This window comes from Chiloscyllium plagiosum, unplaced genomic scaffold (genome assembly GCF_037043375.1).
Source record: "Chiloscyllium plagiosum isolate Xiang-an unplaced genomic scaffold, Cpla_swu_hap1 HiC_scaffold_36, whole genome shotgun sequence".
In the NCBI taxonomy this organism is placed as follows: Eukaryota; Metazoa; Chordata; class Chondrichthyes; order Orectolobiformes; family Hemiscylliidae; genus Chiloscyllium; species Chiloscyllium plagiosum.
Window position 1 is genome coordinate 12,685,374 of NW_028270174.1, and position 22,403 is coordinate 12,707,776.

Here is a 22,403-nt window from a genome sequence, read left to right on the forward strand (position 1 = left end):
AACACACACAGAGTGATAGAAACATGATGGAAGGGGTATGCACATCACTGTTATACTTTATTTACAGCAAAAATCACTCAAGTAATGATGCAACTTTGCCTTAAACAAAAACAAATTACTAGCAGAGAGCTTCTCACTTGCAACCTCAACGGACTACTTGGACTTCACGGAGATTGTGATAATACAGTAAACTTCTGATACTTGAGGTATATATTTTTTGCTGTTTTATCAATAGAGTCATAGAGTAGTGCCGGTTAAAACAAAGTCTGCTGTATTAGAGTTACAAATTGCTTCAATGACCTTGCATTGTCCATCTATAACAATGCAAATAAATTAAAAACGCTACTGAATTTACAAAGCCATTAAAACATATAATATACATATATATGTATCGTTTGGATGCCCAGACATAGTAAATCAATAAAATTGAAGTCACTGGTGCCACATTAAAACTGAAAACACGATGAAATTCAGTACCTGACAGTACACGGTGTTTGTTGAACAGCTTTTCTGAGAGACTGTTCACTCCATGTTCTTACCTGGTAAGTCTGAAAACAGTAGAATGCATTCATTGAATCCATTGGACAGTAGTCTGTCTCGCAACTGTTGCAAAATAGCTACCCCAATACAGAATGGGAATGAAGAATTGCCCAAGAGTAATGTGTCCCATAAGTGGAAGATCTTGTGTAGTGGAAACACATCTGTAAATACAGTCACAAAAATGGACAGATTCAGCAACCAAGGCATATATTTAGTGAGGAAGCAGGATTGAATTTCTCTCATGATGCAAAATTTGACAAAAGTTGTTTTAAATAATTGTTCTATCCATACATAACACAAAATTGTTTTTTGATTTTCAAAAAAAAAAATCATTTTTTAAAATACTTTTCTTTTTGTTGGTTAGGCTTTACTTCTATGACTTGTTTAGGAGTTTGAAAATTTGTCTCTCTCCCAGATAACATAAGTGGTTGTGGTTTAGCAATTTGGTATTCAGCTGTAAATTTCAACTGAAAATAGGAACGCACTTGATTGATGATCTGAAACCACCAATCAGAAACATCATCAAAACAAATTCATCATAACAGAAGTTAACATCAGTTAAAGTGTTAGTTGGCACCATTTCTTGTCAAAAAGCTATGCACAGCAGATCCATCAAAATTCTTCTCATGCAATTATTTCCTATAAACTATTTAAATGTTGTGAGCAAAAGTATATGTTGTGATTCTTATTCTGTTTAACTCAAATTTATTAAAGAGGTACATTATGGCCTCATTTTGTAATGAGTGTGCACGTTAGAGACATCAATGAGCTGAGATTTCTGCCCTGACATTATGAATATTTATGTTAATTAACCACAAATATTTTCAAGGATTTCTCCACCAAATTTTGATAGATAAAAATGAGTATTACTCACGTGTAAACATTGTGAGAAACCATGGAATGGCATAAAGCTAAAAAGTACAAACAAAAAGCACTCTTAGGGCATAGAGAAATTATCTATTGCACAGGCAGAGTGATTAATTAATAATGTTGAGCTCCTGATTTTATACAGCAAAGAATACAATTTTAAAATAGCCACTTTTAAGGAAGCTTATATCCTGTCACCATCAAACTTTCAAACTGGAGATACTATCTCAGACAGTCAAGCCCTTCTTAAGCACATATCTGGATTGTTGCTTCAGGGTATCACAGAGAACGTGCTGCATTGTTGAAAGTGCTGTCCTTTAGATAAGGCATTAAATCCTACCTGCCATAAAAAGATCCTAAGCACTACATAGAGGAGCTGAAAGCTGTCAGATCTGCTCGCCAACATTTCTCCCATGGCACAGTGGCTCAGCAGTTAGCACTGCTGCCTCACAGTGCCAGGGACAAGAGTTCAATTCCTGCCCCGGGCAACTGTCTGTGTGGAGTTTGCACATTCTCTCAGTGTCTGCGTGGGTTTCCTCCAGGTGCTCTGGTTTCCTCCCACAGTCCAAGATATGTAGGCGAGCTGAATTGGACATGCTAAATTGCCCATAGTTTAAAGTGCATTAGTTGGGGATAAACATAGGGGGGTGGGTTGCTCTTCTGAGAGTTGGTGTGGATGAAATGGGCCGAATGGCCGGTTTCCATACTGTAGGTAATCTAATCTAATGTTATAACAATTGTTCAACTGTTTAATCACATTTCTGTCTCTGGGATCTTGGCAAACCCATAGTGGATATTGCATTTGTACAGATGCTGATATAAGTCAGTGGCTGTGCAATTGGAGTCATAAAGTCCTACAGCACAGAGACTGGCCCAAACTGGTCAATGCTGACCAAAATGTCCATCAATACTAACCACAATTCCCTGCACTTGGCCCATATCCTTCTAAACTTTCCTATCCATGTATTCGTCCAAATGCCTTTTAAATGTTGTTAATGTACTCACCTCAACCACTTCTGCTGGCAGCTCATTCCACATGCATACTACCCTCTGTTTAAAAAAGTTTCAGATTCCCTTTTATTCTTTCTCCTCTAACCTTAAACTGATGTCCTTTAGTCCTTGATCCCCAATCCTGGGATAAGGACCGACTACATTCACCCTATCCATGCCTCTCACGATCTTGTACACTTCTATAAGATCCCCCGTCAGTCTCCTACGCTCTAAAGAAAAAAGTCCCAGCTTGTCCAACCTCTCCCTACAACTCAGACCATGGAGTCCTGGTAACATCCTTCTAAATTTCTTCTGCGCTCTTTCCAATTTAATAACATCCTTCCTATAGCAAGGTGACCAAAACTGAACGCAATACTCCACATGCAGCTTCACCAACATAGTGTACAACTACAACATAACTTCCCAGTGTCTATACTCCATGCCCTGACTGATAAAGGATAGTGTGCCAAAATCCTTCTTCACTGCCCTGTCTACCTGTGACTCCACTTTCAGAGAACCCTGCACCTGAACTCCAAGGTCCCTCTGTTCCACTAGACCCCTTAAGGCCCTAACAATCTCACCATGAAACTCCTCCCTTGATTTGACTTTCCAAAATGCAAGATCTCACACTTATCTATATTAAACGCCATTTGCCATTTCTCGGCCCACTTCCCCAGATAATCAAGGTCCTGCTGAGGACTTAAGAGGTGCTACATAAATGTAAAATATTTTCTTTCTCTCATCTGCATTTTCTCTAAGAGTCTGGATTTTCAAGGAAGCTGCTGGACCCTATATCCCGCCTGGTTTACCATCTGCAGTAATGGTCTCAGCATTGCACAATATAAACGCGATTACAGAATTCTCGGCCAATCTAAATTATTTCCTGCCAGAAATTGCTGCGAGAAAGTAATTCTGTTTGGAAGCTCTCCCTCTGAAGTTTCTCATGTCCACCATATGTGGGTGCTTGCTGGCACGCAATAGCTGCTACAGTTGCCTCTATAAGAAGTCACTGCACTTGAAAAGCAATCTGTTATGTGGAATGCTTCATATGTTTTGGTAACCAAACAAGATGATTAATTGAAACAAGCAATGCCTTCAAACGTCTGCACACAGGCATATGCCAAGTTCGATCTACAGCTAACAATTCAAGAGTCAGGAGTGACTGCCTTCGATTTAGTTCTGCTGTGTTACTTGGTGGGCTCCTTTAACCAAATCCGCATGAAGGGCTGGCTCCAATAGGGAAAACATGTTCTTTTATGCAGACTGTGAAAGCAGCACAGCCTGCAGGTATCATATGCATCAGGAAGCTGCCTAGTCTTTCACACAGTGAAATTCTTCACATTCATTATTTCTTCTTCAGGTTTTATGCCCATTTCAATCATAAGACCGTAAGATATATAATTGGAATTAGCCCATTCAGCCCATCTGATTTGCTCCACCATTCGATCATGGCTGAAAAGTTTCACAACCCCATTCTCCTGCCTTCCTCCTGTAAATTTCAATCCCATTTATAATCAATAACCTCTCTCTCTCTCTCTCTCTCTCTCTCTCTCTCTCTGTCTTAAATTCACTCTATGATTTGGCCTCTACAGTCTTCTGCAGCAATGAGCTCCACAGATTCACCACCCTCTGGCTGAAGAAATTCCTCCTCATCTCGGTGTTTAGAGTTGTTCCTTCACTTGGAAGTTGTGGCCTCAAGTCCTTGTCTCTGTTACTAGTGGAAACATCTTCTCCACGTCCACCCTGTCCAGACCTCGCAGTATTAGAACATAGAATAGTACAGTACAGAACAGGCCCTTTGGCCCATGGTGTTGTGCCGAGATTTAATCCTAATGTAAAATATAGTAACAACCTACGCACCCCTCAACTCACTGCTATCCATGTGCATGTCCAGCAGTCGCTTAAATATCCCCAATGACTCTGCTTCCACCACCACCGCTGGCAACGCATTCCATGCATTCACAACTCTCTGTGTAAAAAACCTACCTCTGTCGTCTCCTTTATACCTTCCTCCTAATATCTTCAAACTATGACTTCTCGTACCAGTCAATCCTGCTCTGGGGAAAAGTCTCTGGCTATTGACTATCTATTCTACTCATTATCTTGTACACCTCTATCAGGTCTCCTCTCTTCCTCCTTCTCTCCAGAGAGAAAAGTCCGAGCCTATTCAATCTTTCTTCATAAGGCAAGCCCTCCAGTCCAGGCAGTATCCTGGTAAACCTTCTTTGCACCCTCTCCAAAGCTTCTGTATCTTTCCTATAGTCGGGCGACCAGAATTGGACACAATATTCCAAGTGTGGCCTCGCCAGGGATTTGTAGAGCTGCAGCAAAACCTCACGGCTCTTAAACTCGATCCCCCTGTTAATGAAAGCCAAAACACCATATGCTTTCTTAACAACTCCACCTACTTGTGTGGCAACTTTGAGGGATTTATGTACTTGCACAGCCAGATCCCTCTGTTCCTCCACACTGCCAAGAATCATGTCTTTAATCCTATATTCAGCATTCGAGTTCCACATCCCAAAATGCATCACTTTGCATTTATCCAGGTTGAACTCCATCTGCCATTTCTCAGCCCAGCTCTGCATTCTGTCTATGTCGTGCTGCAGCCTGCAGTAGCCCTCTATACTATCGACGACACCTCCAACCGTTGTGTAATTGGCAAATTTACTAACCCACCCCTCAACCTACTCATCCAAATCATTTATAAAAACTACAAAGAGCAGAGGCTCAAGTACAGAGCCCTGCGGGACCCCACTCAACACTGTCCTCCAGGCAGAATACTTTCCATCTATAACCACTCTCTGCCTTCTGTCAGCCAACCAATTCTGAATCCAGATAGCCAAATCTCCCTGTATCCCATACTTCCTGACTTTACGAATGAGCCTACCATGGGGAACCCTAACAAACGCTTTGCTGAAATCTATATACACCACATCCACTGCTTGACCGTCGTCGACCTGTCTTGACACCTCCTCAAAGAACTCAACAAGATTTGTGAGGCATGACCTGCCCCTCACAAAGCCATGCTGACTGTCTTTAATCACACTATGCTTTGCCAAATAGTCATAAATCCTATTACTCAGAATTCTTTCCAAAACTTTGCTGACCACAGACGTAAGACTGACTGGTCTGTAATTGCCAGGGATTTCCCTATTACCCTTCTTGAAAAGAGGAACAACATTTGCCTCCTTCCAATCTTCCGGTATAACTCCCGTGGAGAGTGAGGAGGCAAATATTCTCGCCAGCGGCTTAGCAACCTCCTTTCTCGCTTCCCAGAGCAGCCTAGGATAAATCTGGTCTGGTGCTGGGGACTTATCAATCTTAATGTTTTCCAAACTTTCTACCACATCAACTTCATCAATCTTGATCTGATCAAGACTGTATCCCAGCTCCTCTAAGTTTTCATTTATAATAAGTTCCCTTTCCTTGGTGAAAAATGAAGCAAAAAACTCTTTTAGGGCTTCCCCTATCTGCTCAGACTCCACGCACAAATTTCCTCCGCTATCCCTGATCGGCCCTACCTTCTCCCTGATAATTTTCTTATTCCTCACGTATGAGTAAAACGTCTTTGGGTTCTCCCTAATCCTTCTTGCCAAGCCTTTTTCGTGCCCCCTCCTGGCTCTCCTCAGTCCATTTTTGTGCTCCTTTGTAGCAAGCCTGTAATCTTCTAAAGCTGTGCTAGATCCTTGCTTCCTCCACCTTACATAAGCTGCCTTCTTCCTTTTGACGAGAAATTCCTCTGTTCTTGTCATCCAAGGTTCCTTAATCTTACCTCTTCTTACCTGCCTCAGAGGAACAAATTTGTGCATCACTCACAACAACTGCTCCTTAAATAGTCTCTACATGTCTGCTGTGCCCTTTCTGTGGAACACTCCCAGTTTATACTTCCTAACTCCTGTCTGACAATTTCCTTTTTCCCAATTAAATATCTTCCCTTGGTAATTGCTCCTTTCACTTTCCAAGGCTATGCTAAATGTGAGGCAGCTGTGATCACTGTCACCAAAGCGCTCTCCCACTGTGAGATCTGACACCTGTCCTGACTCGTTACTGAGCACCAAATCCAAAATGGCCCCTCCCCTCATCGGTCTGTCGACATACTGAGTAAGGAAACCCTCCTGAACACACCTGACAAAACTGGCTCCATTCAAACCATCTACACTTAGGAAGTTCCAGTCGATATTGGGAAAGTTGAAATCACCCATAACAACAACCCTGCTACTTTTGCATTTTTCCAGAATCTGCCGCCTATGAGATCTTCAATCTCTCTACTGCTATTAGGGAGTCTGTAGAAAACCCCCAGTGAGGTGGCTGCTCCCTTGCTGTTCCTAACTCCCACCCATACTGACTCAGTAGACAAACCTTCCTCAACAACCTTCATTTCCATAGCTGTGATGCACTCTCTGATCAGCAATGCTACACCCCTCCTCTTTTTCCATCCTCCCTGTTCTTTTTAAACATGCTAAACCCTGGAACATCAAGCAACCACTCTTGCCCCAGTGAAACCCACGTCTCCGTTATGGCCACAACATCATAGCCCCAAGTACTGATCCATGCTCTAAGTTCGTCACTCTTATTTCGGACACTCCTTGCATTAAAGCATACACACTTTAGCCGATCCCGTTGTTTCATCGCATGAGAATCCTTCCTTTTAGATTTAATATATCCTGTCACTGTGACGTCTGCAACTGACCTCCTCTCAGACATGTGGCTCTGATTCCCACCCCCCTGCCAAATTAGTTTAAACCCTCCCGAATCACACGAATAAATCTCCCACCCAGGACATTTGTGCCCCTCCAGTTCAGGTGCAACCCGTCCTTCATGTACAGGTCCCACCTTCCCCAGAATGTACCCAATGGTCTAGGTATCTGAAACCCTCCCTCCTGCACCAGCCTCACAGCCACGTGTTAAGCTGCATTCGCTGACTATTCCTCATCTCACTATCTCGTGGCACCGGTAGCAAACCTGAAATCACTGCTCTATTGGTCCTGCTCTTCAGCTTCCAACCTAACTCTCTGTAGTCACTTTTCAGATCCTCAATCCCTTTCCTGGCTATATCATTGGTGCCAATATGTACCACGACTTCTGGCTGCTCACCCTCCCCCTTCAGAATCTTGTAAACCCGATCGGCAACATCCCGGACCCTGGCATCAGGGAGGCAATATACCTTCCGGGAATCCCGTTCCTGACCACAAAATCTCCTGTCAATCCATCTAACTATTGAGTCCCCTACCACTAGCGCTTTTCTATTTTCCCCCCTTCTTTTCTGAGCCACAGTGCCAGGCTCAGTGCCAGAGACCTGACAACTGTGGCTTATCCCTGGTAGGCCGTCCTCACCAGCAGAATCCAAAACGGTATATTTATTGCTGAGGGGAATGGCCACAGGGGATCCCTGCTCTGACCATCGGTTCCCTTTCTTCCCCCTGACAGTAACCCAGCTGTCCTTATCCTGTGTCTGGGGAGTGACCACCTCCCTGTACATCCTCTCAATTTCCCCCCTCAGCCTTCCGGATGATCCGTAGTTCATCCAGCTCCAGTTCCCTAACTCGGTTTTTGAGGAGCTGGAGTTGGGTGCACTTCCCGCAGATGTAGTCAGCAGACATGTGAAGTGTCTCTCACCTGCCACATTCTGCAGGAGGAACATGCAACTGCCCTAATGTCCATAACCCGTTACTCTTATAGCCCGCACAGAACTAAACAAAGGAAGAGAAGGAAAAACAAAGAAACCTGAAAACTTACCTAGTTTACAGACTCTTAGTTAGGTTAGAGGTGGTGGGTGGGAAGGAAGCCCTACGGTATAGATCTCCCCCACTTAAAGACCTTCCTCGCACCTCTCGGCAAATGGAGGCCCCGACGCCTGAAGTGAGTATTCTTTAGGTTCCAATGAAATCCCCTCATCCTTCTAAACTCCATCGAGTATAGACCCAGAATTCTCAACTGCTCCTCATATGTTCATTCATGGGATCATCCTTGTAAATCTCCTCTGGACTCCCTCCAACGCCAGCATATCCTTCCTTGGAAATGGGGTCCAAAACCTTCACAATATTCCAAATGCGGTCTGACTGGAGTCTTATACCGCCTCAGCAGTACATCACTGCTCTCGTACTCTACCCCTCTTGAAGTGAATGCTAACGTTGCATTCATCCTTCCTAACTGCCAACTGAAGCTGAGTCCTCAACTAGAACTTCCAAGTCTCTTTGTGCTTCAGATTTCCTTTTCCCAATTTAGAAAACAGTATATGCCTCCTTTCTTCCCACTAAAGTGCATAACCTCACAATTCCACACATTGTACTCCATCTGCCACTTCTTTGCCCATGCTCCTAGCCTGTCCAAGTCCTGGGTAAGGATGGCAATTTTCCTTACCTAAAGGACATTACAGAACCATATCATGTTTTATGACAACTGCTGATTGATATGATCACCATTAAATCTAACCAATACCTTTTGACATTCAATAGCATTTCTATTGCAGAATCCCGCACTGGTAACAACCTGGGAATTACCATTGAACTAGGCTAGTCATATTAATATTGTAGCCACAAGAGCAAGTCAAAAGCTAAGAATCTAGCAGCAAGTATTTCAATTTTTGACTCCCTAAAACCAGTCCACCACCTACAAGCACAAGTCAGGATGCGATGTTGCCTGTATGAGTATAGCTCCAACAACGCTTAAGAAGCTTGACACAATATGGCACTCGATTGACAGCACATCCACTCCCTCCACCACTGACACACAGTGTATGACTTTCAGGACACGCTGCGGAAATTCACCAACACTCCTGAGACAGCACTTTCTAAACTCACAACCATCTAGAAGGATAAGGGCAGCAGAGACATGGGAACACCACCACTTGCAAGTTCCCTCCAAGCTATCCTGCCTTGGAAATATATTACTGTTCCTTCATTTGGATCAAATCCTGAAGGACTCTCCCTAATGGCGTTTTGAATGCTCCCTACACCAAATGGTTCAAGGTGGCAGCTCACCATCACCTGATCAAGGGCATTTAAAAATGGGCAACAAATGTTGGCCCAGCCAGTGATGTGCCTATCCCTTGAATGAATGAAGAAAAAAAAAACATGTTATGGGCACCAGTTTACAATTTTAAATTTTATTCATTGATCTTATAAGCTGCTGTTTTGGAGTTTGAACCCATACCCATAGAGCATTAACTTGGGCATCTGGATCACTGGTCCAGCAACATTAACACTGTGCCATTATTTCACAAGAGATACTTGAGCAGAAAAGTGACCACCAAGCTGTTGGGAGTGTCATAAAAACCTAGCTGGTTCAACTAACATCCTTTAGGGAAGGTAACCTCACATCTTAACAGTTTCAGTCTCACACCAACATGATTTAGTACCTGTTGGTGTGCTGAACTGACCCAGTGATTCCCTCTTTTGTGCTAGAATATTAATGGAAACTAGAAATGGGCGACAAGTACGCTGTACCAGCATCTTAAGACGGAAAGAACTGTTATGTTCCACTGAGTAACAACATTAGATTTTAGCAACAATACAACCATTGTATTTTAATACAACTTCCACAAACTGCAATATTCAGGATCATTGTTTGACTTAAAAAAAAAGTGAGCATCTAATTTTAATTTAAAAGCTTACATTAAACACCCATTTTTCACAGCTGATGTCTGCAGGATTTTGAAGCAGCACTGTAAATACAACAGCACAGTCGGGAAAAAATGGTTTTCCCTGTAACTTTTGCACCTGAGTTCAGAGTCTGTCAACCAGATGTTCTGCCGCTCACTGACTGAGTGTGTGGTTGTGGACAGTGAGGAACCATGTACAGCTTTGTGAAATATACACGCATACAGAGATCACTGGAAAGTGAATTATTTATAGTGTTCAAGTGGCATGCTTAGATTCAAGTCTTTTTTTTAATCATCAGATGATAAGTCTCCAAGGGAAATTTAATTTTGGCCATGACAGGTTTACAGGGATAACAAAGGCACAGGATCCTGCTCACAATTAAGTGACCTCAAAGCTCAAGAGTACTGAAGAGTTCATGTCACTTTGTACAGATTTTAGGAAAGTGGAGTTATTTGCACTTTGGACCCACATAGAACATTCAGTACTTCTAACTGTTGGCAGCTTCCTGCTTCAATTGACTTCAACTTGACGGACTACAGCTGACTTCACAAAAGCAAATATTTACTGCTTTCCATTCAGATCTAAATCCTCAACATTACAGAATGGCTAAAGGCAAGAACAAACAAACAACATTTACTTTGGTGGTGTTTTGGCTGCCACATGAAGATAAAAAGATCTAAACTCAGCCACATTAGGGAGATTTAAACAATCCTTGGATAAGCACATGGATGACGATGGGATAGTGTAGAGGGATAGGCTGAGAATAGTTCACAGGTCAGCGCAACATTGAGGGCCTGTTCTGCGCTGTATTGTTCTATGTTCTATATACAGAATCCCAATATGACTGGCCTCGATCATTTAACATTTGATCATTTATTCTGAAGTGTCATTCTGGGGTTGAATCACAGTTATTTTCCAATGCAACATTGCACAGAAAATTAATCTGGGTTTGTTGCTGAAGATTGAGGAAAGGAAATGCAACTTACGCTAATTTTTAATTACTCCTTTGGGATTGATGAAGTCTTGAGAGTAAACGTCTCAGCTGAAAGGTAACACTTCTGACAATGCAACACCCCTCAGTACTGCAATGGACTGTAAGGCTAAGTCTTGAGTCTACCAACCTGCCGAATTACATGCAAGACTTTTACCAGCTGCCTTCAAAGGTTCAGCTACTGAAATGCCAGAGCACAGGGATTCACCACATGCCGCTAATGTTGCACTCAAAACTTATACTGGGGATCTCAAAAAGGCATCAGTCCCTCTCCTTGAATTTGCATAGCAACCAAACCGGTCTCAGAAAATGCTCTGGACACCTACACTGAAGCCTCCACCAAAGTGGCTGAGCTTTTCCTGTGGATGGAGCGCTCATACAACACCCAACATGTTGGATCCTGCCTGATGTACAATTGTTAAAATAAGCTCAATGCATGTAGGTGTTACATTTATAAAGGCTATGCTGCCATCTATCAACATAAACCAGGACTGCATCATCTTACAATCACAGAATACCTACAGTGTGGAAAACAGGCCTTTCAGCCCAACAAGTCTACTCTTCACTTCAAATACAACATGAATTTGGTGTTTTTTAAAAAATCGGCAGTTACTCTTGAAATGATTTTTTTTTAAATCAATGGCAAAAACAAAAACAGAAGTCTGGAAGCTTATAAACAATACTCAATTGGCTGCATGGCAATCATGAACCAGTCATGCCTTCATAACCATTCCTTCATTGTTGCTGGTCAGAATTCTTATACTCCCTTTTTAAAGCACAATGGCTGCATTAACAGCACAAGGGCTGCCGTGGTTCAAGGTAGTAGCTCACCGTAGCCTTAGCAATGGCAATTAGGTCTGGATAATCAATGCTAGCATAGCCAGGAATGCCCACACCCCATGAGCGAATAAGTGGAAGTGTCCTGCATGCCCTCAACATTGTGATTGGTGCCGCTGTGGTATCAAGTTATATTCAAAATTTCTGAGACGCATGCCACTTAGTTGGAAGGTTATGGGTTCAAAGCCCCATATCAGGAACTTGAGAACGTCGTATGGCTGGCACTCCAGTGTAGTATCAGGAGAGTGCTGCACTGTTTATTGGATGAAACCTCAACTCTGAGGCCCCACCTGCCCTTTCTATTGAACATAAAGAATCCCAAATGACTTTTTAATGAGGAGTTGGGAGATTAGCCCAGTGGTCTAGATAATATTCACCAATTCATTGTATAACTTCAAAAGAAAATAGGTGATCTGGTTGTCATATTTCAGTGATGACACTTCAAAAGCTGTAAAATGGCTTTGGGATGTCCTGAATAGCGTACACTCAGAGTCCTCTTTTAAAAACCCTACACTTGGAGTGACGAGGACTTACTGTGGGTTTTTAACTCTCACATTTTCCTGAGAAAGAGTCATAGAGACATAGTCAGCAGGGAAACTGAGTCTTTGGTCCAACCAGTCCATGCTGACCAGAATCCCAAACTAAATTAGCCCCACCAGCCTGCACTTGGCCCATATCTTTCCAAACATTTCTTATTCATGTATTTATCCAAATCTCTTTTAAATGTCCCTGCATCCACCACTTCCTTTAGAAGGTACATTTTCACACTCAAACCACTCTCTGTGTTAAGAAAAGTTGTCCGTCATTTCTTTCTTAAATATTTCTCCTCTCACCTTAAAAATATGCCCGCTGGTCATGAAATCCCCCACTCCAGGGAAAAGACCCACGCCATTCACCTTACCTATACCCCTCATGATTTTATAAAACCCTCACGATTCTTCAAGGTGACTCCTCAACTTCCTACATTCCAATCAAAAAAGTCTCAGTTATATTTAGCCTTTCCTTATAACTCAAACCCTCCATTCCCACCAACATCCTGGTAAATCTCTTCTAAACCCTCTTCAGCTTAATAATATCCTTCCTATAACAGGGTAACCAGGACGGCACACAATACTCCACAAGAGGCCCACTTGACCTATATAACCTCAACATGACATGCCGACTCCTATAATCAAAGGACTGAGCAATGGAGGCAAGCTTGCCAAACGCCTTCTAAACCGCCCTGTCTACCTACGATGCAAGCTTTAAAGAATTATGCACCTGAACCCCTGGGACTTTGTTCTACAACATTTTCCAAGGCCCTACTTTTAATTCTATAAGTCCTGCAAAGGCTATTACACTGGGCAATGTCTGTCTGACTTTGTAGGGATAAGGGGAGCAGTGCATACCATCAACAAGATGCACCACAGCAACTCACCAACGCTCGTCAAAAGCACTGATTAAACTTTTGCTTCTACTACAGGCATTTGGGCACACCACCAGTTGCAAGTTCCCTTTTAGGTATGCATGAACCTGACTTGGAACTATATCACTATTCCTTCATTGTTGCTGGTCAGAATCCTTATACTCCCTTTTTAAAAGCACTATGGCTGCAGCAAAAGTACATGGGTTGCAGTGGCTCAAGGTAATGGCTCATCATAACCTTTGCAATGGCAATTAGGTCTGGATAATCAATGCTAGCACAGCCAGGAATGCCCACACCCCATGAAGGAATGAATGGAAGTGTCCTGCATGCCCTCAACATTGTGATTGGTGCCGCTGTGGTATCAAGATATATTCAAAATTTCTGAGATGATTAATTGCATCTTCTGCATAGTTTCTCAACAAAGTGCAGTCTTTTAAGATGTTATCAATGATACAGTGCGACATTTTGTAATATTAACTAGAGCAACTGAATGAATCGAACGCTGTGCGCCTACAGGTTTCTTGTGATTGTGTATAATTCAGGTTTAATCATTGCACACTACACAATACAGCCGAGTGGCAACAGTTTTAGCCAAATAATGAATGAATTATTTTTGAAGTATAGTCAATATAAGAAACATATTTGCCTAATACAGCTCAGCAAAGTCCTACAAACATAACAATGTGAAAACAACCAGATAATCTATTTTTGCGATGTTAATTGAAGGACAAATATCAACTGTGACACTGGCCTTAACCTCCCTGCTCTTTTACAAATGCTGCAATGTGATTGCTTACGGTCAGAGCAGACGGGAGCTTGGTTTTCCATCTTGTGTTGCCCGCACTCTCTGTGTAGTGTCGGGCTTTGATTTTTGTGCTCAATTTCTGGAGTGAGCTTCAGACTCAGAGGCAAAAGTGCACCAACAATGTCAAGGCTGACACCATAGCAAGTGGACTCGAATCCACAGCAGCATATACAGCTTGGCTGTAGAATGAAGGATTCTGATAGATTGAATGACGTTTCCTTACTTTGCATAACCCAGAGTTCTTGCTCCTCGATATTTCATTGCAGAATGGATCACTGCATTTACACTAGAAACAACTTCACTGAAACAATTAGGAATTGAAATCCTAAATCCATTTCTACAAACACAAATTGAGTTGATTGTATAATTTCACAAGTCTATCCCTGTTAATTACTTTATTTCATGTTTTACAATATCCACAACATAATCGCCAGCTCAATGTGCACATGGCCCTCTTAGCCAGCCTTTCTCAATAAAGTGTTCACATTTCAGAGAATCCCGAACTAAAATTAACTGCACAGACAGAACAGGAACTTCTTACTGGCATTTCATGGTAACCCTATTTAATAAATAAAGTGTTATGGAGAAAGGGGGTTATTCATCAGAAAATGATCATCATGGTTTAAGAACACAGCTATCTTCTTACCCTATGCCTCAGTCACAAGAGTAAGTTAGACTGATACAGACATCATCTCACAGAAACAGACTATCCTCGGCAACGAGAACCACACTAGCATGAGCAAACATTTTAACAGCAGTGGTTCAAACTTCCCTGATGAAAGATTAGTCTGGTTTTGCTGAAATAGGATTAGTACTTGAGCATCAGCTTTAGGACACGCAATGATTTAAACTGCATACAACTGGTCATCACAACAAATACATGTGAATGTGGGTGTGCTACTTTCTTCAGCTCTGCGTTATTTATACAGAATACTGTTTACTTACTTAAAAGCTAATAACATTGAAAATAGGGGTGGGTGTATGATATATCACAATGGATTTCTGGTCTTTAAACTTCATCACGTTTAGTTACCAAAGTTAATGTAGCATTAAAATATCTTCAGCTGCAAGATAAAGTTGACTATAATGTAAAGTGCATCAGTTGAGCTTCGTTTATTTGCTTACTTTTAAAATCATGGTTTAGCCAAGTACACACTCTTAAAATGTAAGGTCATGAGTTCAAGGCCCGATCCAATAAATAACATAAGCTGCTAATCCTGTGCAGTCGTGAGGAAATTTCACATGTGGGAGATGCCATATTATGCCAAGTATGGCTTATTTTGTGTGTGGATTGTAACTCACCACTGTGAAGGTGAACATCCCCTTCCTTCTGACTTTGCAACCAATCACAGGAAACATACTTGGGTTCAGCATCAACAGAGGTCAAGTGCAGTTATTATATTAGAATGACATTATTTAGACACACCCTAGCCTTTATTATACCGGCATGGCTTTTCCTCTCTCACAATGTGAAATTCTTATCACCTAATGAGCTCCATGCTTGACAAAACATTCCATTACTTTTCCTGCTCAGACTCCCACAATGTAGAATCACATTCATCATCAATTCACACAATACTCTTGCTCTCTGTACACCTCTGGTACCAACACTTCTTTCAAACATCTCCTGTCTCATTTTCAAAATCCTGGTTGTTTACCATTTCCTCCACAAGCCTTGGTTTCTCCGTCAATCTCCGCCCCCATGACCGACTCCGCTCCTACTCCCAGCTCCAGCCCCACACCAGGTCCTAGCTCCCAGCCCTGCCGTATTTTCACTATCCTTCCAGACCTCCCTCTCTCTGAGGATGAACAATCAGTCCTCAGCAGAGGCCTCACCTTCATCCCCCTACTCTCCTGAATCAATGAGTTTGACACGCGGCTAGATATCGAGCATTTCTCCCGCCGCCTTCGCCTCTGCACCTACTTCTTCAACAAGGATTCTCGCTCACCCTCTGACGACCTCTTCTCCCGCCTCCAACACACCCCATCCACCTGGACACCCCGTGCTGGCCTCTTACCCGCCCTCGATCTCTTCACATCTAACTGCCGCCGCAACATTGACCGCCTCAACCTGTCCACCCCTGTCACCCACTCCAACCTCTCACCCTCACAACGCACAGCCCTCCACTCCCTCCGCTCCAACCCCAACCTCACCATCAAACTGGCAGACAAGGGAGGCGCAGTGGTAGTTTGGCGCACTGATCTTTACACCGCTGAAGCTAGACGCCAACTCTCGGACACCTCCTCCTACTGCCTCCTTGACCATGACCCCACCTCACACCTCCAAACCATCATCTCCCAGACCATTCATTACCTCATCACCTCAGATCTCCCATCCACTGCCTCCAACCTCATAGTCCCACAACCCCGCACCACCCGTTTCTACCTTCTACCCAAAATCCACAAACCCAACTGCCCCGGCCGACCCATTGTCTCAGCCTGTTCCTGCCCCACCAAACTCATCCCTGCATACCTGTCCCCCTTAGTCCAAGAACTCCCCACCTACATTCGGGACACCACCCATGCCCTCCACCTCCTCCATGATTTTCGCTTCCCCGGCCCCCAACACCTTACCCTCATGCCACATCCAGTCCCTATACACTTCCATCCCCCATCACGAAGGCCTCAAAGCCCTCTGCTTCTTCCTCTCCCGTCGACTCAACCAGTACCCTTCCACTGACACCCTCCTTCGACTGACTGAACTGGTCCTCATTCTGAACAACTTCTCCTTCCAATCCTCCCACTTACTCCAAACCAAAGGAGTAGCCATGGGCACCCGCATGGGCCCCAGCTATGTCTGCCTCTTCATTGGATATGTGGAACAGTCCATCTTCCGCAGCTACACTGGCACCATCCCCCACCTTTTCCTCCGCTACATCGATGATTGTATCGGTGCTACCTCGTGCTCCCACGAGGAGGTTGAACAGTTCATCCACTTTACTAACACCTTCCACCCCGACCTCAAATTTACCTGGACCGTCTCAGACTCCTCCCTCCTCTTCCTAGACCTCTCCATTTCTATCTCGGGCGACTGATTCAACACAGACATTTACTACAAACCGACTGACTCCCACAGCTACCTAGATTACACCTCCTCCCACCCTGCCCCCTGTAAAAACGCCATCCCATATTCCCAATTCCTCCGCCGCATCTGCTCCCAGGAGGACCAATTCCAAGACCGAACTCAAATGGCCTCCTTCTTCAAAGACCGCAATTTCTCTCCAACGTGTCGACGACGCTCTCCACCGCATCTCCTCCACTTCCCGCACCTCCACTCTTGAACCCCGCCCCTCCAATTGCCACCAGGACAGAACCCCACTGGTCCTCACCTACCACCCCACCAACCTCTAGATACATCGTATCATCCTTCCTCATTTCCGCCACCTCCAAACAGACCCCACCACCAGGGATATATTTTCCTCTCCACCCCTATCAGCATTCAGGAGAGACCACTCCCTCCGCGACTCCCTCGTCAGGTCCACACCCCCCACCAACCCAACCTCCACTCCCGGCACCTTCCCCTGCAACCGTAAGAAATGCAAAACTTGCGCCCACACCTCCCCCCTCACTTCCCTCCAAGGCCCCAATGGATCCTTCTATATCCGTCGCAAATTCACCTGCACCTCCACACACATCATTTACTGTATCCGCTGCAACCGATGTGGTCTCCTCTACATTGGGGAGACAGGCCGCCTACTTGCAGAATGTTTCAGGAACACCTCTGGGACACCCGCACCAACCAACCCAACCGCCCTGTGGCTGAGCACTTTAACTCCCCCTCCCACTTCGTCAATGACATGCAGGTCCTTGGCCTCCTCCATCGCCAGACCCTGGCCATACGCCACCTGGAGGAAGAGTGCCTCATCTTCTGCCTAGGAACCCTCCAACCACACGGGATGAATGTAGATTTCTCCAGCTTCCTCATTTCCCCTCCCCCCACCTTATCTCAGTCCCAACCCTCGGATTCAGCACGGCCCTCTTGACCTGCAATCTTCTTCCCGACCTCTCCGCCCCCACCCCCCTCCGCCCTATCACCCTCACCCTCACCTCCTTCCACCTATCGTATTCCCAGCGCCTCTCCCCCAAATTCCCTCCCCCCTACCTTTTATCTCAGCCCACGTGGCACACCAGCCTCATTCCTGAAGAGGGGCTTATGCCCGAAACGTCGATTCTACTGCTCCTCGGATGCTGCCTGGCCTGCTGTGTTTTTCCAGCACCTCATTTTTCAATTTTGGTTTCTCCCCAAGACAGCCTCCCATCACCTTATTTACCTCCTTTCATTTGATCCAAGCACCACCCACCATTCAAAATACATCAATTATAAACAGAACACAAGATTTTCACACCAATATTTAAACTCATAGAGAGTCATAGAGCTGTACAGCACAGAAACAGACCCTTTGGTCCAACTCGTCCATGCCAATCAGGTATCACAAATTCACCTAGTCTCATTTGCCTGTATTTGGCCCATATCCCTCTAAACCCTTCCGATTCATATATCCATCCAAGTGCCTTTTAAATGTTGTAATTGTACCATCCTCGCCACTTCCTCTGGCAGCTCATTCCATACATGCAGCACCTTCTGTGTTAAAAGGGTTGTCCCTTAGGTTCCTTTTAAATCTTTCCCCTGTCACCCTAAACTATCGCCTCTAGTTCTGGACTCCCCCATCCTAGGGAAAAGATCTGGGCTATTCACCTTATCCACACCCCTCATGATTTTATAAACCTCTATCAGGTCACCCTTCAGCCTCTGAAGCTGCTGGGAAATAAACCCCTAGCCTATTTAGCCTCTTCCTATAGCTCAAATCCTGTTGCTGTGTTTTGGAACTTTAGAAAAATTCTGATCAGGTTATAGACTGCAAGAATCACTGGGCAATAACTATTACCACTTTGGTGTACCTGCTAGATGTTCAGTGCAAGACAGTGTGAAATGAGAAAACGCCTCTCAACAAATAATGTATCATCCTGCACTCCAACCCATACAACCCATCAATATTCAAGGTTAAAACTATGAAGATAAAATCTTTTGCTGTCATCCCTTCCCCCCAAATAAAAATTCAGCGCAGAAGACTTTTAATTGAAAACTCCAGGATAACAATCGAACATTATAAACTACGTTATCAAATTTGGCACAGAGGTTGGTTCATTGACAACATTTTAAAGATTGCAACAATGGGACAATTGTTTCTCCACAGACAATTTCAGAAACATAGATGTATATAAATAAGATGGAGGCTTATAAAAGGTTTAACAATAGCAAACCCCTTTTGAAAGATTATATTGACACACTATTAAATACTTCTGATGGTTTAGAATCCATACTACTTTTTTTTGAGGGATGGGGAAGGAGGAAATTCTCCTCTGATTTGTCGAGGCTCCTTTGGACTTTGGAAACTGCATTCATTACTTAAACTGAATAGTCTCCCTTTACAAAAACCAAACAAAAACCCGCAGATGTTGGATATCAGAAACAAAAAACAAAAAACAGAAACATCTATGGACAGAAATCAGAGAGAGAAGAATCAGTCCTGAGGAAGGGTCACTAGACCGGAAATGTTCATTCTGATTTCTCTCCACAGATGATGCTAGACCTGCTGAGTTTTCCCAGCAATTTCTGTTTTCATTTTTGTTTCAGTCTTCCTTTACTTTTGACATGTTTTTCTGCAACCAAGTTACAGTGACTCATAACCAATCTCAATCTACTTTTGCCTCCAGTCAGTATAGTCAGGCTGAATCACTGCACAGGACTTCAAATTCCTTGAAGTTGCACTAGTCTTTGTTGCTCTTTCAAGAAATCGAGATGTTTTAGATAATTTAGTGAGAATACACTAAAACATTACAAATACAGCCTTAAAAGCTGATGAAAAATCACACTGAAACTACTCATTCAAAAAAGTTACATCTGCAGAAAAGGACAGACTTTCTCTATTCCTATTCAGTTTATCATTATTATGAGTTTATCCACAGTGACATTTTCTTCCATTCCTGAGTTCATTGCATCACTATTTCTGAGACAAACCCCGTTTCTGAGATGCATTTCAATCTCTTTGAGATGCATTTAGTTCCATAGCTTGATGCAACAACATTGTGCAACACCAACATCTTGAATCTCCACCCAAGAGGCCTTTTCTCTTCCGTACAATTCACGTCAAGACAATAACAATTAAAAACAAAAACAGGCCATTCAGCCCCTCTAGTCTAGTCTAGTTAGTGGGCGGCACGGTGGCACAGTGGTTAGCACTGCTGCCTCACAGCGCCAGAGACCCGGGTTCAATTCCCGCCTCAGGCGACTGACTGTGTGGAGTTTGCACGTTCTCCCCGTGTCTGCGTGGGTTTCCTCCGGGTGCTCCGGTTTCCTCCCATAGTCCAAAGATGTGCAGGTCAGGTGAATTGGCCATGCTAAATTGCCCGTAGTGTTAGGTAAGGGGTAAATGTAGAGGTATGGGTGGGTTGCGCTTCGGCGGGGCGGTGTGGACTTGTTGGGCCGAAGGGCCTGTTTCCACACTGTATGTAATCTAATCTAATCTCTACTCCACCATTCAACAGGACCATGGCTGATCCAACATTCCTCACGTCCACTTTCCCTGTAATCTGTGATTGCCCGACCAATCAAGAATTTATCACAGCTTTAAATGTACACAAGGACTTTGCCCCCATAGCTCTCTGTGCTTAGGAGTTCCACAGACTCTCAACTCTCAGAGAAGAGATTCCTCCTCAAGTCAGTCTTAACCTGGCATCCTTTTATTCTGAGACAACATCCTCTGGCCCTATACTCACCCATGAGGAGAAACATCCTCTCAGCATTTACCCCGTCAAGTGTTTAAGAGTCCTATATGTTTTAATGAGATCATCTCGCATTCTTCTCAACTCCAGTGATTAGTGCCCCAACCTGTTTAATCTTTGGTCATAAGACAATCCCTTCTTATGAGAGATCATCCTAGTGAACCTTCTCTGAACCACCTCCACTGAAATGATATTTTTCCTTAATAAAGAGATCAAAATGACTCCCAAAGCTCTATAGTCAAGTTTAAGTTACTTGAGGAGAAAGTGAGGTCTGCAGATGCTGGAGATCAGAGCTGAAAATGTGTTGCTGGAAAAGCACAGTAGGTCAGGCAGCATCCAGGGAACAGGAGGATCGACGTTTCGGGCATAAGCCCTTCTTCAGGAATGAGGAAAGTTTGCCCAGCAGGCTAAGATAAAAGGTAGGGAGGAGGGACTTGGGGGAGGGGCGTCAGAAATGCGTTAGGTGGAAAGAGGTCAAGGTGAGGGTGATAGGTCAGACTGGGGTGGGGGCGGAGAGGTCAGGAAGAAGATTGCAGGTTAGGAAGGCGGTGCTGAGTTCGATGGATTTGACTGAGACAAGGTGGGGGGAGGGGAAATGAGGAAACTGGAGAAATCTGAGTTCATCCCTTGTAGTTGGAGGGTTCCTAGGTGGAAGATGAGGCGCTCTTCCTCCAACCGTCATGTTGTTGTGGTCTGGCGATGGAGGAGTCCAAAGACCTGCATGTCCTTGGTGGAGTCGGAGGGGGAGTTGAAGTGTTGAGCCACAGGGTGGTTGGGTTGGTTGGTCCGGGTGTCCCAGAGGTGTTCTCTGAAACGCTCCGCAAGTAGGCGGCCTGTCTCCCCAATATAGAGGAGGCCACATCGGGTGCAGAGGATGCAATAGATGATGTGTGTGGAGGTGCAGGTGAATCTGTGGCGGATATGGAAGTTTCTTTTGGGCCCTTGGAGGGAGGTGAGGGGGGAGGTGTGGGCGCAAGTCTTGCACCTCCTGCGGTTGCAAGGGAAGGTGCCGGGAGTGGAGGTTGGGTTGGTGGGGGCGTGGATCTGACGAGGGAGTCACGGAGGGAGTGGTCTTTACGGAATGCTGATAGGGGAGGGGATGGAAATATATCCTTGGTGGTGGGGTCCGTTTGGAGGTGGCGGAAATGACGGCGGATGATGCGCTGTACATGGAGATTGGTGGGGTGTTAGGTGAGGACCAGTGGGGTTCTGTCCTGGTGGCAGTTGGAGGGGCAGGGCTCAAGGGCGGAGGAGCGGGAAGTGGAAGAGATGCAGTGGAGGGCATCGTCGACCACGTCGGGGGGGAAATTGCGGTCCTTGAAGAAGGAGGCCATCTGGGTTTTTGGAACTGGTCCTCCTGGGAGCAGATGCGGCGGAGACGAAGGAATTGGGAGAATGGGATGGCGTTTTTACAGGGGGCAGGGTGGGAGGAGGTGTAGTCCAGGTAGCTGTGGGAGTCGGTTGGTTTGTAGTAGATGTCCGTGTTGATTCGGTCGCCCGAGATAGAAATAGAAAGGTCGAGGAAGGGGAGGGAGGAATCTGAGACGGTCCAGGTGATTTTGAGGTCGGGGTGGAAGGTGT

The 22,403-nt window shown here is 44.4% G+C and overlaps 1 protein-coding gene across 2 annotated transcripts in view; it reads right to left on the reverse strand.

Annotated features, from left to right (window-relative positions):
- tbck (TBC1 domain containing kinase) overlaps positions 1 to 22,403 on the reverse strand; it is a 202,672-nt gene that overhangs the window by 98,104 nt on the left and 82,165 nt on the right. For both annotated transcript variants that reach the window (XM_043674337.2, XM_043674336.2), the window contains exons 21-22: positions 1,415 to 1,451; positions 540 to 701 (exon numbers count right to left, since the gene is read on the reverse strand). In XM_043674337.2, the coding sequence (XP_043530272.2) occupies positions 540 to 701; positions 1,415 to 1,451 (199 nt within the window). The remainder of the gene's footprint in view (positions 1 to 539; positions 702 to 1,414; positions 1,452 to 22,403) is intronic.